A 22,318-nucleotide genomic window follows, 5' to 3' on the forward strand; every position below is an offset into this window, starting at 1 on the left:
TTATTTGTGGATGAATGTAACTGTTTTTCTGGGTAATTTGTGATGTTTTATTTGTGCTTACCATGACTGTGTTTTTGTATTCTAATGTGTATATATTTGTAATTATTTATTGTATTTAATGTGTATTTTATATTGTATTATACAGGACGCATTTGGAAAAGAGACCTAGATCTCAATATGTCTTCCCTGTTAAAATAAATAATACCAATCTGACTCATAATCTCTAAACGTTGAACAAGTTCCTCTGAAGATGATGAAAGTGTTTGTGACTGAAGAACCAAACCTGTATGGGTGTCTCAAGAACTGTTGTGTGTGCTTTGGGGCCATATGTATCAAGCCTGTCAACGAAGGAATGCCTTTTAGATTCATCCACAATTAATAAGATTACATGGACAGGGGACACCTGATCCTAGATCAATGCTCCTATTCTGAGACACTTTGATACATACAGCTTCTGGTGTTTCTCATGTGTTTGACGCACCATGCTCCAATCCACTGAGCCATTCGAGTGCACAGTTGGAGCACAGTATGAGAGGAAATAATTTTAGAATCTTCAGGTCCAAAGCAACTAGGCAAGTGCCACTTATTTTGTTCTCCAGAGGCTAAGTGCGTACAGTCAAGTTAAATTACCTTTATTATATCAATACTGCAGTTGGAAATCCATTTGGCTTCACAGTTGAAGTTTGAAGAGGGGAATGAATCCACAATCATGTGGGGTTTGTGTGACCCCTGAGAAAGATTGAAGGATATACATCAACCACCACTGATTGACTCATTCTTATCACTATTTACTTCTGCATTGTGCCACCTCTTCATTGAAAAACTACTGTATTATATCAATTAATAACTTATTGACTAAATTACATATTTCTTATATGTGTAGGCCTACCACAGACATGTCAAGTTATTGGCCTTGTCTTCTCTTAAGAATGTCATTTCCTTGTTTACTCACAATAATCTAGGGGGTGTAAGTGACAAATGAATACAAAATTATGCAGTAAAAGCTCTTAAAAATAATGTATACAACACGCATATGAAGTTTGGGTACAGAAGTGCAAAACGCTAATGTTCGTGTCCACTGTCACATGACGGAGGATGCGTCATCAAAAAAAATGATTTTCCCGGAAGTACCCATGCGACTTACCAGGCGCACCGTCCGGCCGGCTCCAGCGGAGGAGAATGCATCGCGACATGGCCTCGCTGTAAACTGAACGAAACCACAGTAGATTGTGTATTTTACCGGCAATCCGTCACCATCGGCGCCTTGATCATGGACCTCCGGTCCAGAGGCTTTTTCCGGAGGCATTGGAGTTGTCAATAATAATCGTCAAGTGCTATATTAATACATTTTATGCCCTACTCACTTTTGCACGCTCCATGGATTTTAAAGAACAAGTGACAGCAATAGCACTCACCCCAATAAGGGCACCACTTTCCATTTGAAGGAGAGGACAAGAAACTACACTACAATTTTAAAGTAACGGACGATCGGGTGTAATATATATATTTTCCACTGTTGATAACAGTCTTCGTTCATATCCCTCACAGACACAATTCATAACCGGTAAGAATCCAGTGTTCGCTACCTGCTATCGATCTTTGAAAGACAATTGGATGAAGGCCCTGCTCTGTCAGTCCATTTACAAGGTTAGCTAACCTAGCTAGCTAGTTTAGAAGAGTAGCTCATGTTAGCTAACTACATGTAAAACCGCTACCTAGCAAAAATGTAATATTGGCTTTCGCTGTCTGTGCTCGTCAAAACGAGTTTGATAGCTAACCTTCTGAGTTTAAACTAATGCCAGTTCATGTCGGTGTTTGAAGTGGGTGAACGTATTGGTAAATTAGTTAGCGAGCTAACGTTAGCATTAACATTCCAGGCTCTCTTTCTAGCTTTCTAATCTTCCATCTTTTGAACGTTCAATATGACAGTTCCTATCGAAACAAATTGACTAACTATCTTCACCATTTCGTTAGCCTGTGTTTTACTTCAATGCCGGTCTGGCAATTTACTCATGAGTTAATTAAATCACAGTGTTTTAAAATATGTAACGTTTGTTAATCCGACCTGTCAACATGGCTAAATCTAGGTAAGGCAATTGTCATGCTGGTTTTCTATGTGTGCGGCTTGGTTGGGCCTACAATGAATTCATTCTGATCGCAAGACTAGCATACCAATTAACATATTAAAGTGTATCAACTATTTCAATTGGATACCAAGAAAGTAATATCTTTAATATTGCGATGCACAAATGATGTGTCGACATGTCACTGCAGAATTTATCAGTCACTCGACATTACTATGAGAGACACGTAAACTACCACACAGGCTAGCTAGCTAGCGCGCGTTAGCTAGTGGTGTGTGTGTCTTTGACATCCACCATCATTGGACCCCGGCGGTATTGGCATGCTAGAAGGCCTTCCTTGCAATTTGACCCATCAGTAATGTTAGTTGTACCGAATCAAACCACAAACCGATCGTGTTGTCATAGGGTTATTTAATGGTCTTTATTTTTATTTAGTGCCTAAAATGTGTTTTACCAAAGAATGGGCTAGCCACAGATGGGATAACATGGCTAACACCAGCTACTTGCTAGCTAGTAGTTAGCTAGCCATATGACACGTCTTCCTAATGTGGGATCGCCTCTTTAGACCATGTGATAACAGTTTGACACTACTTCTTTTCATGCTTGAATTAATGGCAACACTGTAGCAATAAGTAATGGGAACTTACGAAACCTCTTAAATGTCTCAGTAGTCCCATGCTTGTCTACAACCCACACCACTCAAATGTGGAATATATTGCTTAACAGTAAAAGTATACAGAAAATATAGACAATCTCAAAAATTGTAACCACATATATTAAAAAATGGGAAAAATCTGTTACAATCAAATAGAAGCTACTGGCAAGTGAACGTTGACCTGAAACAATACATTCTCTGATACTAACTAACCAGTTAGTTCAATTGAGCATGAGTGAATGTCCCAGCTCAGGCCAGCGTGAGCCTAATCCCCAAGAACAGATGCAGAGAAGTGAATATATATTTTTGATTTTTATTTAACCTTTATTTAACAAGGCAAGTTAAGAGCAAATTCATATTTCACAATGACGGCCTACCCCGGCTAAACCCTCCCCGAACGACACTGGGCTAATTGTGTACCGCCCAATGGGACTCCCGATCACATCCTCTAGCACTGAGATGCAGTGCCTTAGACTGCTGCGCCACTCGGACCCCATGACTCCAGTAACTGGTTTTTCGCCATTTCTAATCCGCATCCATGTGTCATGTCAAATTCATCTCCCCCATCAATATGTGAGTTGACGATAGTCATGGTGCGACGTGCTTTTTTTTATTGCTATCATCTGCCAGGAGGATCAATAGATGGTTCAACTGCCCCTATAGTGGAGATGTGGTAATTACCCGTAACCAAATTCAACCTCAGGAGGGATGTGGTCTCTCTTGTTTCAGGCCTAAATAGAAGTTAAGAGGCAAGTTTCCCCAGCTGATATAGGCTAAACCTAGAAGACTAAGTGGAAAGTGAAGGAGGGATATAGGGAGGTGAAAATAAGTGTGTATTGGCACAAGGGTACAGGGAGGAGGCATTACTGTTATCAGGGCAGGGTCAGTAAACACCACCCTTGCTGCTTGGCGGGACAACCTTTCTATAGCACAGACAAACCCATTTCCAATTTTGGAACTCGGCTCAACAACAATGCTGTCACAACTTCTGACAACCCTGTTAGTGGAAGCCCGTTAACTTGAGGCTCATCGCTCACTGGGCATGGTGTCCAGGTTCTTATTGTATATCTAGTCTACTCACCTAAGCCTAGTCCGACCTACATTTTGAAACTGGGTAGATTGTAGTCTTCTGTGTTTTTTTTGTTGATTTGGAATTTTTTGTTGTTTTGGTAACTCTTCCTCCTCAGATTGGCTGGCAAGTCAGCGCCACCCTAATGCAGAACCAAGTGAAATGAACAAACCACCGCAGCCTATAACGGGACCCACCTCTGTCCCACACCCCTCCCCCTCCCCTGGACTGACACAGGTGAGAGCCAATGACAAGACCCAGCGTGTGCTGACTGGTCAGGGTAGTGTTCATTAGGAAAGAACACGTGAGAACGTTTTGAAACTGGGACATGCTACCTGAACTTGTCCAATAAGGATGCACATTTTTGTTTTCCATTTTGAAATGTTTTTCTACATTGTACCCTATTGAACAAAACCCATCTTTGGCAGGAAGTTATCTAACTAACGTAGTTGTTTTTCTGTCCCTCCCTGCTCTCCCAGGCTGCCTATGCCCCAGGACAGCCCCCTTCTCTCGTCTTCGCCACCCCACCACCTCAACAAATGAACTCTTCACCGCAACCGCGACAGGTATTGCCCTCTCCATCTCTCTCATTGTATTTCCTGCTCTTTTGCTCACGCTCTCTAAATGTCCAAGCTTCTGTTACGCTGTTAACTCCAGCTCTTGCTCAACTGTAACGCTTTAGTCCAACCTGTTTGTGTTTAAGTGTCTCTGGCTACCAACCTTGATCTCTTGCTCTCTTTTGCTGTCCTCCCTCCCAGTTCGCCGCAGGGCCTCGTGCTTTACACCAACAGGTACTAACTCCCCTCACCTTCCCCAAAATGTCTGTCATCTCCACCTGAAAGTAGACCGCTGTGCGTGAATGCAATTCAACTTCAGAGAAAGATGAGGCTAAACAGCCAATTTAGTTCTGATCAGACCCAGCTGTAACTAGATGCAAAAGCACCTTGAAATATTTCAAAAAGTATCAATTCAGGCCATGAGTAGAGCGCCGGGCTATAATCCTCAGCCCTTTTGTGGCTCTCCAGGACCATAGATTCCAGTAGCGATGTGTTCAGGCTGCTAATTACATAGGTTGCCCTTGGTTACACCTGATTCCACCCACTGTAGGACGATACAGTAAAGTTCCTAGGCACCAGGGTCCATTGGTTTTTACATTTCACCTGTCCATGTATAAATTAGTTTCCCTAATCAGGCAAAGTGCCAGCCAACCCATCAGCCAGGCCTACGATCAAGAGGCTTGAATGAAACTGGGACACGCATACGGTAGTTCCTTGTCGATTTAACTCTCTAGCGTTATTTTTACTTGATGGCTTCATATTTTCTGGTAGTCGGCAGCGAACTGTTAGTGGCTGAGTGATATACTGCTTCTTCTCATTCTCTCGTTCCTTCTGCTCTCTTTTCTCTTGTCCTCCTCCTCTCACTCCCCCTCTCTCTCTCTCTCTCTCTCTCTCTCGCTCTCTGCCCGTGTGTTGTGCGGCTGAAGGGCGGATACAGGGCACTGCAGGTAACGGCTTCTTTTCCTTCTCACCCTCCTCTCGGTCCATCTGACCTAGCCGTAGTTTAGTCTGAGTCTATAGAACTAACATCCAAAAGTTTATTCTCGAACCTTGCTCAAGGGCCGACAATAATCAGTGATCATTGGCAAAATACTTTTGTTGGGTAGATGCTAGCTATGATCATTGCTGAAACTTGTAGCTGATTCTGCTTCAGTTTAATCCTGCTCCGTCCTATTATAGCCTAGTTCCCAGTCTCCTTTGAAATACTAACCAGAGCCTGAATCCAAAAAGTGTCTTTTGACTAGGAGTCCTGATCTAGGATTTGTCCATATAATCATATTCAATATTATCGAAAAAGGCCAAACGGATCCTAGATCAGCACTCCTACTCTGAGACGCTTTGTAAATACTGGGCCAGGATGGATATAGCCACTCCCTGTGAGTCATGGGGGATTCTCATACTCGCTACTCTATGAACAGGCACCCATGATGTGTCCAGTTGTTCACAACACAGGCTTGTAAATCCCAAACTAAAACCCCCTGGCAGTCATCGTGTGTGTGCAGTGTGTTCAGCTCTCTGGAGTCTGGACCAACCTCAACCATCTGACAGTTTCAACATGTGACATTTTAACACCGCAGTACACACACACACACACACACACACACACACACACACACACAGCTCACCATTTCGCTCATACACACACTCAAATATACTGACAGTTTCTCTCTCCCCTCCATCTCTCTAGCCCTACTATGCCAACAGGGCCACCATGCCCACCAGTGCCCCCCGGGTCCAGACCAGCAGCGGGCCTCGTCCGGTGGGTCCCACCCACGTCTACCAGCCCGGCTCCCAGATGATGATGATCCCTGGGCAGCAGCTGTCCTTTGCTGGCTCCCCTCAGGGCTACTTCATCCCCCCTGGACAGGTGCCACAACCGGTCATGATGACTTTATGTTAATGGTCAACTTCACTTGACTATAGGGTTGCAAGATTCTGTCAAATTCACAGCTTTCCGGAATTTGGTGGAAGTTTTGGGAATTTTGCACTCCTAATTGTATAATACCTCACAAGAAGCTTGACCCCTTTAGGACAGGTAACTCAGTGTCCTAATCCTTTAAACAGTTCTAAGTGTCCTCTCGCTCTCTCTCTCTCTCTCTCTCTCTCTCTCTCGCTCTCTGTAGTACCGGGCTCCCTACATGCCACCCAGTCCACAATACCCGGTGACCAGCGGCACGGCAGGCTTCTACCCAGGAACCAGCCCGGCTGAATACTCCACCTATGGTAAGGGGCTCCACTCTGGGCTGTGGCCCAACAGCCAAGCACAACCATGACCACAATCTGGATTAGAACCACAGGTACGATTAGAACAGCAGCTGGAACTCGAACCAAAACCTAGTGTCGAACTGCTAGAACCACAACCATGGCTAGTTAGCTAGCTGTGTTTATCTTACAGTTGGTCAGTCAGTTACTCTTAGTCAGGCCATAAATGTAACTTTTTGGTCCACCAGCCACTGTGGCAGGCATGATATAAACAATACATTTTATCAGCCAAAATATTTTTGGCCTGCTAAAATTACACCAACAAAACACCAAAAAACGAATAAGCATGCTTTGTAATGTTTCTAGAACAATATATGTATTACTAGTAGGGATCCATTGGACAGTGGGCCCACAGTTTCGGTATCTTTATATTTAAGAAACAAAACACAGCACCCTTTAAACAATGAACTCTTTATTTTGCCTATAGACAAATAGAACATTCCATTCAGAAAAATGGCAGCATGACTGACTAGGCCTGGTTTCTGTCTCTACTGTATGAAATCAAGGGGAGAAAAACATTCAAATTAAAAGTGCTTCTTAGCTTTGACAACCAGTAGGTTCTATGCCTTCTCTATTTTAAATAAACAGGGTATATACTTGTATAGGCAATATTTAAAATAACAAAGTGCAACATCAAGTTGGTACCCTATATGAGATATCTATTCCTTTATGTTGAGGTTCTTTTTAGGTTCTTCTGTGAAAAGATAAGCATGTCAACATTCTCTGACGCAAGACGAGAACGGCTTGCACTGACAATGTCCCCTGCTGTGGAGAAAACTCTCACTTGTAACAGAGGTTCCCGGGACACTGAGGCACTGTTGTGCAAGTTTTGTAACATGGGGGAACTTTGACTGGTTTGTTTTCCACCACACAAAACGATCAGCATCCACATGAAGGCAATCTGCTGCCTTGTATGAGGGGACCTCCTCAATAGTTTTGGAAAAGACTTTGGAAAAGAGTTTGAAAAGCTCCCCAAATAACTCTGCCATGGCGATCTTCTTTTGAGGAGGGGATAATGATGGATTTCCTTCCTCTGTGGATGGCTCTGCTTGCACTGCTCGAAACTGCAAGAAAAATGGCTAATAATAATAAATAATAATACAATTATTAAGTGACACATATCTCATCGCATTTTAACGCACACGATAAAAGCAATATCATGAAAAATAATTTAAAAATAGATCAAATACCTGATGTTCATGCTCCACAATTTCTTGGAGGTCCTTGTAGACTCTGTCGCAGCAGGCTGGCAGGGATTTAAACCTTGGATCAAGGGCTGTAGCTCTGTGAAGGTCGTCTAGAAGATCCCGGTCTGTGTATCTTCTCTCCCAAGTCCTGAGTGATGGCTGCCTTGGCCTCCCTGATGGTTGCACTGTCCTCGGGACCTGGTGCCATGGATTTCAGAATCCATTGTCTTTAGAGGGATCATTGAGGTTTCACTGCTCATGGGAGTTGTTATTGTTTTCAGGGGGTTGAGTAGCCAAAATGAGTTCTTCTGCCAGCTTCAGTTCACTGTCAGTCAGCATGGCCATGTCTTTGACCGACTTCTTCACCGCCTTGTCCAATACAGCAGAGTAGATGGCCGGTTGCTGTTCCACATAACGTTCCAACATGTCCTGTATGGTATTCCAATGGGTTGTGATGGATTGGATGTCATGGATTCAGTTGTGCTTTGGTATATCTAGCATCTCTTGCTTGACTGTCAACTTGGTGATCGGTGGTGTTTTTGTGGGGGGGGGAAGTCAACACTTTTCTGACCTTCCCCAGGAGGCGGGACACTGCCTTGAGAGAGAGAGACTGCCCTCGTGGCTGCAAGGTTCAAGATGTGTGCAAAACATCCAATGTGGGGGCCCAAACCCATCAGCTTCATGGGTGGCATTCACTATGTTTTGTGCGTTATCTGTAGTGGCTGGGATTGTGCTATTTGGTCTCTCTTGCTTCCACTCCGTCACAGCGTTCATTAGTTCAAGGGCTACCCCTTCATCAACCCAATCCAGTACATAGTGAACCGTCACAGTGAGGTAGCCTTGAGTTGCTCTGGAGGTCCAACTATCAGTGGAGAGAGCTAGATAGGGTGTCTTTCAATTCGTATCCAATTTCTCTCTGTGATGTTTCATGGAGTTTGGGAATTACTTTGCTGCTGAAAAATGTCTGGGAGGGGACATTGTAATGCGGTTAAACATTTTTCATCAGGTGATGAAATCCCAAGTCAGTAACCACCGAATAGGGCTGCAAATCTTTGGCTATGAGTACTTCCACTGCTGTCGTTATTTCTTTGTTTTTCAGAATTTGTCGCGAATGGACCTTCCCTGCTCCAGCTCCACCTGCAAGGGATACGGTCGAGTGATGGCGACTTAAATTACACATGTTAGAAGTGTTTCCACTCGAGTAGCCGACAGCGGACTGTACTTTGTTTGTTTACGGTCTTCTTACCCTCATCGTATTGAACGCCAAAATCTTCCCACGCAGCGGATTCGAAAGACAGCTGTGCCTCTTCAAATTTGCTTCTCTCTGTCTCGCTAGCTCTCGCCATTGTCACGTTGGAGCTGAGAGAATATTTGTTTTTAGTTTCCCCTCTCTACATGGGCCCCCTTTAGGGAGGTTTCCTACTGAGATGTCATTTCAAATCGTCCATTGGTTGTTTTAAGGGGGAGGGGGTTGCGGTCACTACGGTTGCCACATATTGAGGTATTGCTGTGAGGTAAAGTTTGTCATCCCTCAGGAGCCCCTTAACGGCCTGGGGCCCCAAGCAGTTGCCTGCCAAGCCTGTTCTCAAGTTGTGCGTCTGGTTCTGTGGATCTGAATGTACAACGTGCATGTAGTCTGTAGCGCAATAATTACGTTTTGGAAATTATAGGAAAATGACAGGCATATCGTAATTCCGTGGTTCACGTGTGCGTATTGAACCGTAGGTGGCGTACTGAACGGTCTGCATCCCTAAATACTAGTAAGAAGTAACTAATGTGGTATATTAAATAATATTTTTTTGTCACCTGAGCCTTCATTTTTCCCCCGGAACATGACCCGTCAAACTGCACTTATTAACACCCGCTCTCATAACTCGGAAGCCTGCTGCACCAATGTGTCGGAGGGAACACCTTTCAACTGGTGACCGAAGTCAGCTTGCAGGCGCCCGGCCTGCCACAAGGAGTCGCTAGAGCGCTATGAGCCAAGTAAAGCGCCCCCCCGGCCAAACACTCCCCTAACCCGGACGATTGTGCGCTGCCCTATGGGACTTCAGGTCACAGCTGGTAATGACACAGCCTGGGATCAAACCCCAGGCTGTAGTGATGCCGCAACACTGCAATGCGGTGCCTTAGACCGCTGTGCCACTCGGGAGCCTGTGACCTGAGTCTTTTAACCAAAATACTGTATCACAGATGAGACAAAAACGCTCACCTGCCTCTTTAAGGGCGGGACGTTACCGTGGTAGTGCAACTCGTAATTTTTGTGCCTGTGAGATTGAGTCTGACTAGTAGAAGCGTTCTCTTCCCTAGCAGTTGAAACTGAAAGATATAAAAACAACCTAGCTTGTGAGGAAAAACAACCTAGCTTGTGAACTTAACAATGTAAATAGTGAAGAAACACAAGGACAGTCTCACTTCGGTGGACTTTAGTTTCAAGTAAATTAGACAAACTTTTATGCCTGTGGGTAGACTTCTAAAAATGAATCTTTGACTCGGATCTTCACATGCGCAGAGGCCACAGCAAGGCTGTGTTGCAGCGCAAGTGGAATGAGCTACAGTTGAAGTCGGAAGTTTACGTACACCTTAGCCAAATACATTTAAACTCAGTTTTTTACAATTCCTGACATTTAATTCTTGTAAAAATTCCCTGTCTTAGGTCAGTTAGGATCACCACTTTATTTTAAGAATGTGAAATGTCAGAATAATAGTAGAGAGAATTATTTATTTCAGCTTTTATTTCTTTCATCACATTCCCAGTGGGTCAGAAGTTTACATTCACTCAATTAGTATTTGGTAGCATTGCCTTTAAATTGTTTAACTTGGGTCAAACATTTCAGGTAGCCTTCCACAAGCTTCCCACAATAAGTTGGGTGAGTTTTGGCCCATTCCTCCTGACAGAGCTGGTGTAACTGAGTCAGGTTTGTAGGCCTCCTTGCTCGAACACGATTTTTCAGTTCTGCCCACAAATTTTCTATAGGATTGAGGTCAGGGCTTTGAGATGGCCACTCCAATACCTTGACTTTGTTGTCCTTAGGTCATTTTGCCACAACTTTGGAAGTATGTTTGGGGTCATTGTCCATTTGGAAGACCCATTTGCGACCAAGCTTTAACTTCCTTACTGATGTCTTGAGATGTTGCTTCAATATATCCACATCATTTTCCTGCCTCATGATGCCATCTATTTTGTGAAGTGCACCAGTCCCTCCTGCAGCAAAGCACCCCCACAACATGCTGCTGCTACCCCCGTGCTTCACGGTTGGGATGGTGTTCTTTGGCTTGCAAGCCTCCCCCTTTTTCCTCCAAACATAATGATGGTCATTATGGCCAAACAGTTCTATTTTTGTTTCATCAGACCAGAGAACATTTCTCCAAAAAGTACCATCTTTGTCCCCATGTGCAGTTGCAAACCGTAGTCTGGCTTTTTTTATGGTGGTTTTGGAGCAGTGGCTTCTTCCTTGCTGAGTGGCCTTTCAGGTTATATCGACATAGGACTCGTTTTACTGTGGATATATACTTTTGTACCGGTTTCCTCCAGCATCTTCACAAGGTCATTTGCTGTTGTTCTTGGATTGATTTGCACTTTTCGCACCAAAATACGTTCATCTCTAGAGACAGAACGCGTCTCCTTCCTGAGCGGGATGACGGCTGCATGGTCCCATAGTATGCAAGTATAAACACCATCGTTTGTACAGATGAACGTGGTACCTTCAGGCATTTGGAAATTGCTCCCAAGGATGAACCAGACTTGTGGAGGTCTACAATTTTCTTTCTGAGATCTGGCTGATCTGTCAAGCAGAGGCACTGAGTTTGAAGGTAGGCCTTGAAATACATTCACAGGTACACCTCCAATTGACTCAAATGAGGTCAATTAGCCTGTCAGAAGCTTTTAAAGCCGTGACATCATTTTCTGGAATTTTCCAAGCTGTTTAATGGCAGTCAACTTAGTTTATGTAAACTTCTGACCCACTGGAATTGTGATACAGTCTGTGAACAATGACTTGTCATGCACAAAGTAGATGTCCTAACCGACTTGCCAAAACTGTAGTTTGTTAACAAGAAATTTGTGGAGTGTTTGAAAAACGAGTTTTAATGACTCCAACCGAAGTGCGTGTAAACTTCAACTCTATATAGGCTTCGTAGTTCTTTGACTTTGTGCGATTTTCATTTTCCAGCTATGAAACAATGGCTGAAATACTTTGAAAACAGCTACAGCAGAATACATTTTACAATAAAAGTTTTCACACTTGATTATATTTATTCACAAATGTGAGTGAAATGCTTGCGCTGTGGGGCCCTGACCACCCGCCAACATGGCTGGTGAAGTCTTACCTGCCAATGGCGAAATCTACCCGCATTTGGCAGGTGGTGGGTGTTAATTTTAGGGCCTGATCTTTGTTGATCTTACAGTTGGTCAGTCAGTTGATCTTAGGTTCGTTACCGTATGGCTTTGCTGGTTGCTTGTGGTGGTTTTGCCTGGCAGGTGTTTGTGTGTATGGCGGTCTTTGTTTCTCTAAGGATCCAAGGCTGTGTGAGTGTGTGTGTTTGTGTTTTCTGGCTTTGGTTTGGCTCTATCAGTGTGTTCTGTCTTCTCACCTGCTGCCTCTTACTGCCTTAACACCCTGCTTACCTCTGGTTCCCTTCCCATCCACTCTGCATCTGTCTCTTCCTGTCCTCCCCTATCTCTTTCTCTCTTCCCTTCCCTCGCTTCCTTCCTCTCCTCCCCCTGTCGTGTTCAGAGCCCTCTCTGGCTGCGAGGGAAAGGCGGGGGGGTGGGGGGAGAGGGGGCGGGCGAGAGAACGGGCGTCTCTCTCTCCACGGCGCTCCTCTCACCTCCCAGCGCTACCCCGGTGAGTAAGTGTGTGTGTTTGTGCGTTGCACGGTGTGTGTGGGGCTGCATCTTTATCTGCCTGTTTGATTTGTAGCTCTGTTTCTGTGTATACATAGTTTTATTTTGCTCCGGGTGCATGTGGGTCAGGGCTTGAAACAAACCTTTTGGTCCCCCAGCCACTTAAACCCCCCCCCCCCCCCAAAAAAAAAAACCCCGGAGGAGCATGCTTTGTAATGTAATAAGTGATGTGGTAATATTGCTCAATGTTATGTCATTATTTGTGACATCGGCTACATCTTAAAATATCTCAGGTCTTCGCTAGCAGTTGAAGCAGACACGTTGGAAACAACCCAGCTTGTGAACAAGACATTGTAATAGCCAAAAAACACAGTCTCACTGTAGTAGACTTCAGAGTGAATTAGACCAACATTTATGCCTGTGCTCAGCGCTTCTAAAATCAGTCTGTCTTCAGCACTTCAATCCCAGTGTGCACAGCTCCCCAGCCAGGCAGTGTGCGTGCTGGCGGATTATAGCGTTGGTAGTTGTTTGTGTGATTAGCTACCAGCTATTTATTTTGCTGTAAATGTGCTCGTTCTTCACTTCTAACTCTATTCTTATTCGCAAATGCGAGTGAAATGCTTGCACTGCCAACGTGGCTGGTAAAATAGCCGTATTACCCGCCAATGCCAATCTACCCGCATTTGGCGGGTGTTTTTATTTTAGGCCCCGTTGTGGTTATTTTAACATGTTCCTATTTCAGTGTGTGGTTATTTTAACATGTTCCTATTTCAGTGTGTGGTTATTTTAACATGTTCCTATTTCAGTGTGTGGTTATTTCAATGCTTGTTTAGTCTTTATGGTATGTTTGTGGTCATTTTAGTGTGTGATTGTGTGTTGCTTTCCGTGCTGTGTTTGACTTGCCTCTCTCCTCCCCCCCCCCTCCCTCTCCCCTACAGCAGGTGCCTACTACCCGGCCCAGCCCCAGTACAGCCACACACCCACTGTCCAAACGGCGCCTGTCATGATAAGCCCCGCCCAGCCCCAGCAGCAGGCCCTGCCCCCTCAGCCGCCGCCAAGCCAACCACCGGCACCCAAGAGGGAGCGCATAGCGGTACTGTACCACAAACTAATCTTGCTTTTTCCACTGTAAGACTATACCCTGGTGTTTGGCCTGAAGACGCAGACTTTTCTGGGTGCGTGAACATGACAAAGGTTAACTGTTAGCAAATCAATTGGGCCTTTTCCTTATAAAAAAGCAACTGTTCAGGGGATTTAGAAGTTGTCGATGCTGCTTTTAACAAGTCGTTAGTGTCAGCCTACACTGTTGAGAACACTATTTCCCTAGTATCATACCAGGGTATATATTAGGAGTGAGAAAAGCCCTATAAAGGTCAGAGGGCAGCTGGTATACTATGACCTCGCTGCTGAGGTCAATGCAGTGCAGGAGTAGTACATCTTGCCCCTTACCGCTTATACGGGGTCAGACACGGATATGTTCTCCACCCCTCCCCCCTTAGGGTTAAAGATAGAACCTGGGGATGGTAATCTGTTCCTATATCAGAATTGGCCTCCGAGTAATGTGATCCTAGATATGTGATTTAATGGCAACTAACCTCGTGACACAGATGGAGGCGATTGAACAGCGGGAAAGAAGTATAGATTAGTTTAGATGGTAGGAGGGATGACGGGAGAATAGAAAAGGGGACTATCATTTATTTAGGCCTATTTAACCAGGGTTGTATTCATCAGTATATACCGTAGCAAAATGTTTTGCAATGGGAAACGGAAACAGATAGCCAGTCCCTTCCGGTTTCTGTGCGTTTTTCATCTGTTGCCGTCTAGTGAATACTGCCCAGGCTAGTCGTTTTTAAAAAGAATAAGTTGTTATTTACATTGACGGCCTGCCCAGTGATGGTTAATATGCTAATGTGAAGTGGTCTGACTGTTGGCTGTTCAACTTCGTCCTTCTCTTCAGATCAGAATACGAGACCCCAACCAGGGGGGCCGCGATATCACAGAGGAGATCATGTCCGGGGGAAGGGCCACCTCCACCCCCCCATCACAGGTATGCCTCGCAACCCACTAGGGCCTGCCTGTTCAGGACAATGTAACCTCACAGACCATTCAGAAACATTGTTGTCCAATGATTAAAACTCGATTGCTGTTCACATCCTGAAACTTTGTGATTGGTATTTATCATATGAGGACATCAAATAAACTATGGGGGGGGGGGGAAGCAGAAATGTATCATGTAGAACAGATACGAATGTCTCAGAGCTCTATACATTGTAGTTCTATACATTCAACGCTAAGTGTTTCACATCCCTCAATACATCCCCTGATTTCGCCACCTCCTTGGGATGGTTCCCAGTGATGAGCTCACAACGCAAGTTTGGAATCTTGTGTCTTTGAGATGATTCCACAGAGATGATGTCATAAAGGAGACCAGGAAGTTTGGAATGGAAGCCAACTGTCCCAGAACGGTTCCATTCAGTTAGTGTTTACTTTTAGGTTGTTGTGTCTTGTCTCCAACTCGACTGGTTTTGATCAAGGCAATAGGATAGCGTTAGAAAACACTGTACAACATATTTGTGTTTATTATTTTTAAAATCTAGTATACGCTAGTTCTGACGGTGCACCTCGTTTTCTGCCACTAGTCCTCCACTACAGAGGGAGAAGGTCCTTCCCAGACCAACGGAGAAGTTACAAAGCCCGTCACCATGATGACGAGAACAGGTGAGCGTCCTCCCAGGTCTTTACATGCTGAGATTTGCCACATTATTTATTTTAATTTTTTAAAAATCTTTATTTAACTAGGCAAGTCAGTTAAGAACAAATTCTTATTTTCAATGACGGCCTAGGAACAGTGGGTTAACGGCCTTGTTCAGGGGCAGAACGACAGATCTGTACCTTGTCAGGTCAGGGATTCGAACTTGCAACCCTTCGGCTACTAGCCCAACGCTCTAACCACTAGGCTACCCTGCCGCCCCAGGCTACATTACATAGAGAGTAGAACAGCGTAACATAAACGATGAACTTGATCTTCAATGATTGATTGATATTACGTAATAGTTCTGAACTGATTATTATGTATTTTCTCAGATGACATCATGGAACCTGCGGTTTCCAAAGCGATGGCCGCCGTGACCCCGCCTCCTGCGTTGGTGACCCCAGAGCCTGCCACCGCCACCGTCCCAGCTGAGGCCAAACAGGAAACAGATAGCCAGGCAGCCCCACCTACCGAGCAGGTCGTCAGCCAATCGGCTGTCCTCACGGCTGAGGGGAAGGCCGAGGAGGCCATTCCACCAGAGGAAGACCAGGCCCCTCCCACCTCCCCCTCCCCCCCAGCAGCTCCTACCTCCCCTCCCCCTGCAGAGGTGCAGACACCACCCCCCATCACCACCATCGCTCAGGTCAGCGACACGGTGGATGCCGGTGTGACCCTGGCGGGAAAGGCAGTGACTCCTGAAGCTCCTCCCATTGAGGAAGAGCCTTCGGCCGCCCCAGCAGCCGTCGAGAAACCTCCCGCCCTGGTAGCGGAGAAAGAGGAGGCAGAGAATAAAAAGGAAGAAGTGGTGGTGGAGGAGGAGAAGGTAGAGAAGGTAAAGGAGGAGCCTGTGCTTACCACCAAGCCAGAGGTAGTGGCGCCTGTTACGGTGGCGGTCGCTGAAGAACACACTAAACCCGCTCCACGACCTTTGACCCCCGTCGCAAAGGCAACGATCAAACACTCCGCCCCGGCCGTGAAGCCGGTGGTGTCTATGGAAGCTCCCACTAAAACTGAGAGCGTGGTTGAGCCGACAGCGACGAAACAGGAAACTGCTGCTGCGGTGCCCGCGTCTGCCCCCGTTCCTGCCGTCACTCCCTCTGTCCCGGAGGCGGAGCCCGCCATGGCCCAGAAGAGCGAGGCGCAGACGCCCCTGTCCAACGGCCTCCCCCAGGAATACCCCGACGAGGTAGACGCCCCCGTGCCCGCACAAGAGCGGACTGCAATGCCCAACACAGAGCCTGCCGCTCCCACACCTCAGGAAACTGCTACCCCTGCAGCTGCTGCCGTGGCAGAGGAGGGGGAGAAGGAGGAGAAAGAGGAGGATGCAGCCACAGTGCCCTTGGCCAGTAGCCCTTCAGAGGACACGTCTATGCAAGGTGAGAGGGGAGGGTTTTTACTGGTCGGGGTCACTTGGTCCGGAAGTTCTGTGTGCACCAAGAGTTTGGCTGGCGCAGACGGGTCCTGGATGGTGTGGCTTCAGGTTTTGACGTAACAACTTTTTTGATGTAACCCTCTCCTAGCTGCTGTGTCTGTGCCAAAGAAGAAGAGGAACATGAAGGAGCTGAACAAGAAGGAAGCCATTGGAGACATGTTGGATGCCTTCAAAGAGGTGCGTTTGTATCTAGTCGTGTGTCTGCTTGCGTAGAACAGAGCGGCTTTCTAAAGTCCTGAGCTGTTCTGAACAGTTGTCCATGACCAATTAAAAACGTGTAAGATTGTTGCTCACAGCACTGCAGTCCAGCTGCTACTCCGGTTGGACTGTTCATTAGTCAGTGCAAGAGCAACTTGACATATGGCACCGTCGGTCTCCTCTTTGTGCCTGGAGTCCTGGTATATCTGTCGAGACAAACATTTCACCTCCCAGCACGTTTTCGTCAAACTACCGATATGCAAATGTGAAACTTTTTTTTTGTTTTTAATGAAAGAAAGATTGTCACCCCAAATCCTGACAGCATGTAGGGTTCTCAACTTCATTCTACTCCGTCTTACCCCTCCAATTGTCCTGTCCCTTCTCCCAACTCTCTCATCCATACAGGAGAAGGAGGCGGCGGCTGCCCCCGAGCCCTTGTCCACTCCGGCGGAGCCCAGCCCTGTGGCCCCTCCCCCTTTGGCGACCGCAGACGCGCCAGACGAGACGTGGGAGGAGAAGGAGGACAAGCAGAACGCCGACACGCCCCCGCTCAAACCAGGCGACCTCAAGTACCAGTACAAAGGAGGTGGGTGGCCCCCTAGAAATAAATGTATCCGTCGGTGACCCAATTCATTTATCTTCGTTGACGCCGACTATTTCCTGTTATGTGAAATGTCTCATCGTGAATGCATGTGTGTGGCTTGCGTTGTCCCTCCCAAAAATGCATGTCTCTTCAAGAGTAGTCTGATAGATTTGATTGGATGTGTTCCAACAATGGTTAAGCAGTATAAAGAGTCTGTCGCCCATTCACACTCTCCCACTCCTCCACCCTTTCTTCCCAACAGAGCAGTGGAAGCCTATCGACCCGGAGGACAAGAAGAGGTACGACAGGGAGTTCCTGCTGGGCTTCCGGTACATTGGTGCCAGCATGAACAAGCCCGAGGGCCTGCCTCTTATCTGCGATGTGGTGTTGGATAAGGTAAACTATACCGTTTTGAAGGAAAGAAATAACAATTTAATATGGTTATTTGTTTTAAAAACATTTTTTATAGGCATCCAGTTAGAAGTGTATTATTCACAACTCAGTAAAGCGATTATGCTCCCATAGCTCATTCATGTGCTTTTCTAGCATGTCCCGATACTCATTTCAATGTCAAACTCCTAGGTTTTTAATTCTCTCCTCTCTGTAGGCCAATAAGACCCCCATGCGCCCAGCGGAGCCGGGTCGCAACATGATGAACGCCGGGCCAGACTTCACCCCCGCCTTCATGGGTAACCTGGGCAGACAGTCCTCCGGAGGTGGGGGAGGGGGACCACGGGGCCCTGGAAGGGACCATATGGGAGTGAGTATCGCAGTTTGGGTCCGTGTATGGAGTTATATAGTGGACACTTAAAATGTTTTTTTAGGGGGTAGATCATATTTAATATTGCAGATGGATTGAGGCTTAATTGGAAATTGGTCTCCATTTCCAATCCCCCATTTATTTTTTTTTGTGTAAATATAGATTATTTTTAATACACTATATATACACAAAAGTATGTGGATTCGGCTATTTCAGCCACACCCATTGCTGACGGGTGTATAAAATCGAGCACACATCTTTGCTAAATGGGTTATATCCATCCAGATGCCTCTGTTGTCAGTGCGTAGAGATCCTATAATTCAAGACCAAGATCGGCCATTTTGTTTTGGGTCACGTGTGGGCTGTTGTCTCTGTCTCTTGGAAAGCATTAGTCATAGTTCAAAGTATGTCATTACCTCACTCTCCAAATGATCGAAATCAATCATTTGTCACACGTTGCTTGAAAACAAATGGTTTAAATTGGTCGTCAACCAGTGCTTTTATTGTGAGCATTTAAAGATGACCGTTGAATAGTGTTCTAAGACTGCCGTTGAGTGGAACTGGTGCTGCTCTCTACCTTGTTTATGTCTGAAGCCGGGCTCAACTTGTGAATGATTGACAGCCCAGTGTGTTTGAAGTTAATAGACGTCATTTCTCTCTTATCTCCTCTACATGATGTTCTTTCTCTCTGTTTTATCCCTCTACCCCTCACCCATCTTGCTTTCTCCCTCCTGTCTTTCCCCCCTTCGCTCTCTCTCTCTCTCTCCCCCCAGCCCCCAGGACCCCGGCGCTCCCAGCAGGGCCAACGCAAGGAGCCCCGCAAGATCATCATCTCCTCATCGCTAGGCGGTGACGTGGAGCTCAACAAGGCAGAGAAAGCCTGGAAGCCCGCGGTGAAGATGGCGGGGAGCCGCGGGACCGGCCCCGACGAGGAGGAGAGCGACGACCCCGAGCAGGCCAAGACCCAGGAGCTGTTCAAGAGGGTCCGCTCCATCCTCAACAAGCTGACCCCTCAGATGTTCCAGCAGCTGATGAAGCAGGTCACAGAGCTGACCATCGACACGGAGGAGAGGCTGAAGGGAGTGATCGACCTGATCTTTGAGAAGGCCATCTCTGAACCTAACTTCTCCGTGGCCTACGCCAACATGTGCCGCTGCCTTATGGGGGTGAGTGACTGACGTTGTTTGTGTATTTTGTGTTGGACTTTTTTTTTTCATTCTCTGCCTCTACTTTGAGTCGTGTGTTTGGACCAGTGCCGTAGGGATGTAATGCGTCACCGGTACGCATTGGTACCTGATTCAAATGTTAAAGATACAAGTGCATCAGTCAGAAAATTGATTGAACCGTTACGAATCGCCGGTTAAAAAAAAACAAAAAAATGTTGCTGGTTACATTCTGCCTTCTGAAAATACCTCAACCGAGTTGTGCTGTTCATCGGCTATGTCATAGCTCGTTTTGTAAACGATCACTGTTGATACATTACTAGCTCAAATGGTTAATGTGCAATAAAAACACGACAAGTTCTTATAGTGGGGTGGTAGATGCTTTGTCTCCCTTATGGCTCAGATCAGGTGCCTACGTACATCATTTTAACACACACACACACACACACTTACAGAAGTCAGCTCAGACAGGTCCAGTTGAGAGAGGCCCAGCTCATGAGCTCCATCGGCGACAGACTTTTACGTCCTCCGGAACATGACCCGCCTAACCCCTCTTATTAACACCCGGTCACGGGACTCCCGGTCACGACCGTTTGCGTGGCAGCCTGGGATCAAAGCCGGGTCTGTAGTGACGCCTCAAGCACTACGATGCAGTACCTTACCCCGCTGCGCCACTCGGGAGGCCCTAGCAGATTTGAATTTAGAATGGAAAATAAATGTTTCTATGCAACCAATGTTAGTGTGTCAAACTGAATCGTTTCAAACTAAAAATCTATCATTTCGGAGCCCATGTATCTAGAGGCGTATGGAATCGTCTTGAAAGGAAACGACGCTCATCCGTACACTGCAGTTTAGGGATGGAATTGAAGAACTCGAGGAGCTGAGGAAGCCCTCTTTCGTTCCTTTTCTCCCTCTCTGTTTTAATTCTGTCTTCATCCATTTGTTTGAGTTGTACTTTTCTAAGCCAGTCCCCTACTGAACGTAAACCAAACTGACCTTGGAACTAAACGTGACTTGTTCCTTGTTTCCTTTCCTTGTGTCCTCCCAGTTGAAAGTGCCCACCACAGACAAGCCGGGAGTGACTGTGAACTTCCGGAAGCTGCTGCTGAACCGCTGTCAGAAGGAGTTTGAGAAGGACCAGGACGACGACGTGATCTTTGAGGCCAAACAGAAGGAGATGGAGGCCGCCAAAGAGGTACGGCATCACATCCTGTCTACACAACCTCATAATGGATGCATTCTGTTATATTCATATCCAACCCTTGTTCATATTGCCAATATCACAAGATTGGTCTGTATCCTCATAAATTCTAAATCCATTTACTTGACTATTCATTTGACATGCTGTTTTTCACTTTTGCCCAGGTCTGTGGCTGAACTAGCAAAGATAGAATCACATTCTGTTCCGTCCCTAACCCTCAAAGAGCAGGTCCATTTTGGGCAATACAGCTTTCTTTACTTTCAAATGACCTTTTTGACCTTTCACCTCTCGTCTCCCAGGAGGAGAAAGCCGGTCTGAAGGCGGAGCTGGAGGAGGCGAAGGACAAGGCGCGCCGGCGGTCGCTGGGCAACATCAAGTTCATCGGCGAGCTGTTCAAGCTGAAGATGCTGACTGAGGCCATCATGCACGACTGCATCGTCAAGCTGCTGAAGAACCACGACGAGGAGTCGCTGGAGTGCCTCTGTAGACTGCTGTCCACCATCGGCAAGGACCTGGACTTTGAGAAGGCCAAGGTATGCGGAGAGAGACAAACCCAGACACACAAAGGCATGTGCGCATGCTAATGCACAGGGACACACACACACACACACTTACTGATACCTGACATATTTCCTCTGCAGAAATGTGAATGGCCGCACACAGCAGTCTGAGTGTCCCTCTGTTTGTCCCTACAGCCCCGTATGGACCAGTACTTTGCCCAGATGGACAAGATCATCAAGGAGAAGAAGACCTCGTCTAGGATCCGCTTCATGCTGCAGGACGTCATCGACCTCAGACGGGTACAACTACACCTCCTTCCATCCCTCTCTGTACAATGTTCTCTCTTTTCTCATTTTCTCTCGCTCCTCTTTCCCTCCATCTTTCTGTATCTTTCGCTCTCTCTTTCTCTCCTTCACTCCATCCCCTCCTCCCTCTCTCCTCTTCAGCGCTCTCTTTCACTTCTTCTTTCCTCCCCATTTGTCTTCTCTGCAATAGTATCGTTACAATCATGGCGTCACAGTAATAACCATACTCTAATTCATTATATGGCTCTAAAGCCTTCGCTATTTCTTAGACTTTAAAAGAGTACTCCCCCTCTCTCCCTCCACCAGAGTGGCTGGGTGCCCCGGCGAGGGGAGCAAGGCCCTAAGACCATAGACCAGATCCACAAGGACGCTGAGCGAGAGGAGCAAATGCAGCTGGTCAAGGTCCAGCAGCAGCTTATGTCAAGGAATGACAGTGGTGGTGGTGGAGGAGGAGGAGGTGGTGGAGGAGGTGGTGGTGGTGGAAGAGGAGGAGGATGGGGTGGTGGAGGAGGAAGAGACGGGAGGGGGGGAGACCGAGACAGAGGAGGAAGGGATCAGGGGGGCCGTGGGGGCCAGCACGGCGGCCAGGGGGCCAGGGGCAGCCAGCCCCAGGACGAAGGCTGGAACACAGTGCCCATCTCCACCAAGAACAGACCCATCGATACCAGCCGGCTCAGCAAGATCACCAAGGTGAGCGGCGGTTTTAAAGTTCGCAACTAATAAAGGAACGTGTTTTTATTACTAAACCAACACGAATGGGGTT

At 46.5% G+C, this 22,318-nt stretch overlaps 1 protein-coding gene across 10 annotated transcripts in view; it reads left to right on the plus strand.

The window, feature by feature from the left end:
* LOC106568864 (eukaryotic translation initiation factor 4 gamma 1-like) overlaps positions 1 to 22,318 on the plus strand; it is a 31,217-nt gene that overhangs the window by 3,012 nt on the left and 5,887 nt on the right. For 2 of the 10 annotated variants that reach the window (XM_014139609.2, XM_014139613.2), the window contains exons 1-20: positions 1,132 to 1,564; positions 3,927 to 4,045; positions 4,288 to 4,374; positions 4,567 to 4,599; positions 5,292 to 5,312; positions 6,053 to 6,232; positions 6,489 to 6,588; positions 13,599 to 13,753; positions 14,618 to 14,707; positions 15,300 to 15,378; positions 15,745 to 16,788; positions 16,933 to 17,021; positions 17,448 to 17,628; positions 17,888 to 18,021; positions 18,233 to 18,385; positions 19,159 to 19,551; positions 20,597 to 20,743; positions 21,049 to 21,282; positions 21,445 to 21,549; positions 21,862 to 22,245. In XM_014139609.2, the coding sequence (XP_013995084.2) occupies positions 3,971 to 4,045; positions 4,288 to 4,374; positions 4,567 to 4,599; positions 5,292 to 5,312; positions 6,053 to 6,232; positions 6,489 to 6,588; positions 13,599 to 13,753; positions 14,618 to 14,707; positions 15,300 to 15,378; positions 15,745 to 16,788; positions 16,933 to 17,021; positions 17,448 to 17,628; positions 17,888 to 18,021; positions 18,233 to 18,385; positions 19,159 to 19,551; positions 20,597 to 20,743; positions 21,049 to 21,282; positions 21,445 to 21,549; positions 21,862 to 22,245 (3,684 nt within the window). In that variant the 5' untranslated portion in view covers positions 1,132 to 1,564; positions 3,927 to 3,970. Of the gene's footprint in view, positions 1 to 1,131; positions 1,648 to 3,926; positions 4,046 to 4,287; positions 4,375 to 4,566; positions 4,600 to 5,291; positions 5,313 to 6,052; positions 6,233 to 6,488; positions 6,589 to 13,598; positions 13,754 to 14,617; positions 14,708 to 15,299; positions 15,379 to 15,744; positions 16,789 to 16,932; positions 17,022 to 17,447; positions 17,629 to 17,887; positions 18,022 to 18,232; positions 18,386 to 19,158; positions 19,552 to 20,596; positions 20,744 to 21,048; positions 21,283 to 21,444; positions 21,550 to 21,861; positions 22,246 to 22,318 lie in introns of those variants that run through there. The other 8 variants (XM_014139610.2, XM_014139612.2, XM_014139611.2 and 5 more) reach the window with 8 other exon arrangements.

This window comes from Salmo salar, chromosome ssa14 (assembly GCF_905237065.1).
Source record: "Salmo salar chromosome ssa14, Ssal_v3.1, whole genome shotgun sequence".
Classification (NCBI taxonomy): Eukaryota; Metazoa; Chordata; class Actinopteri; order Salmoniformes; family Salmonidae; genus Salmo; species Salmo salar.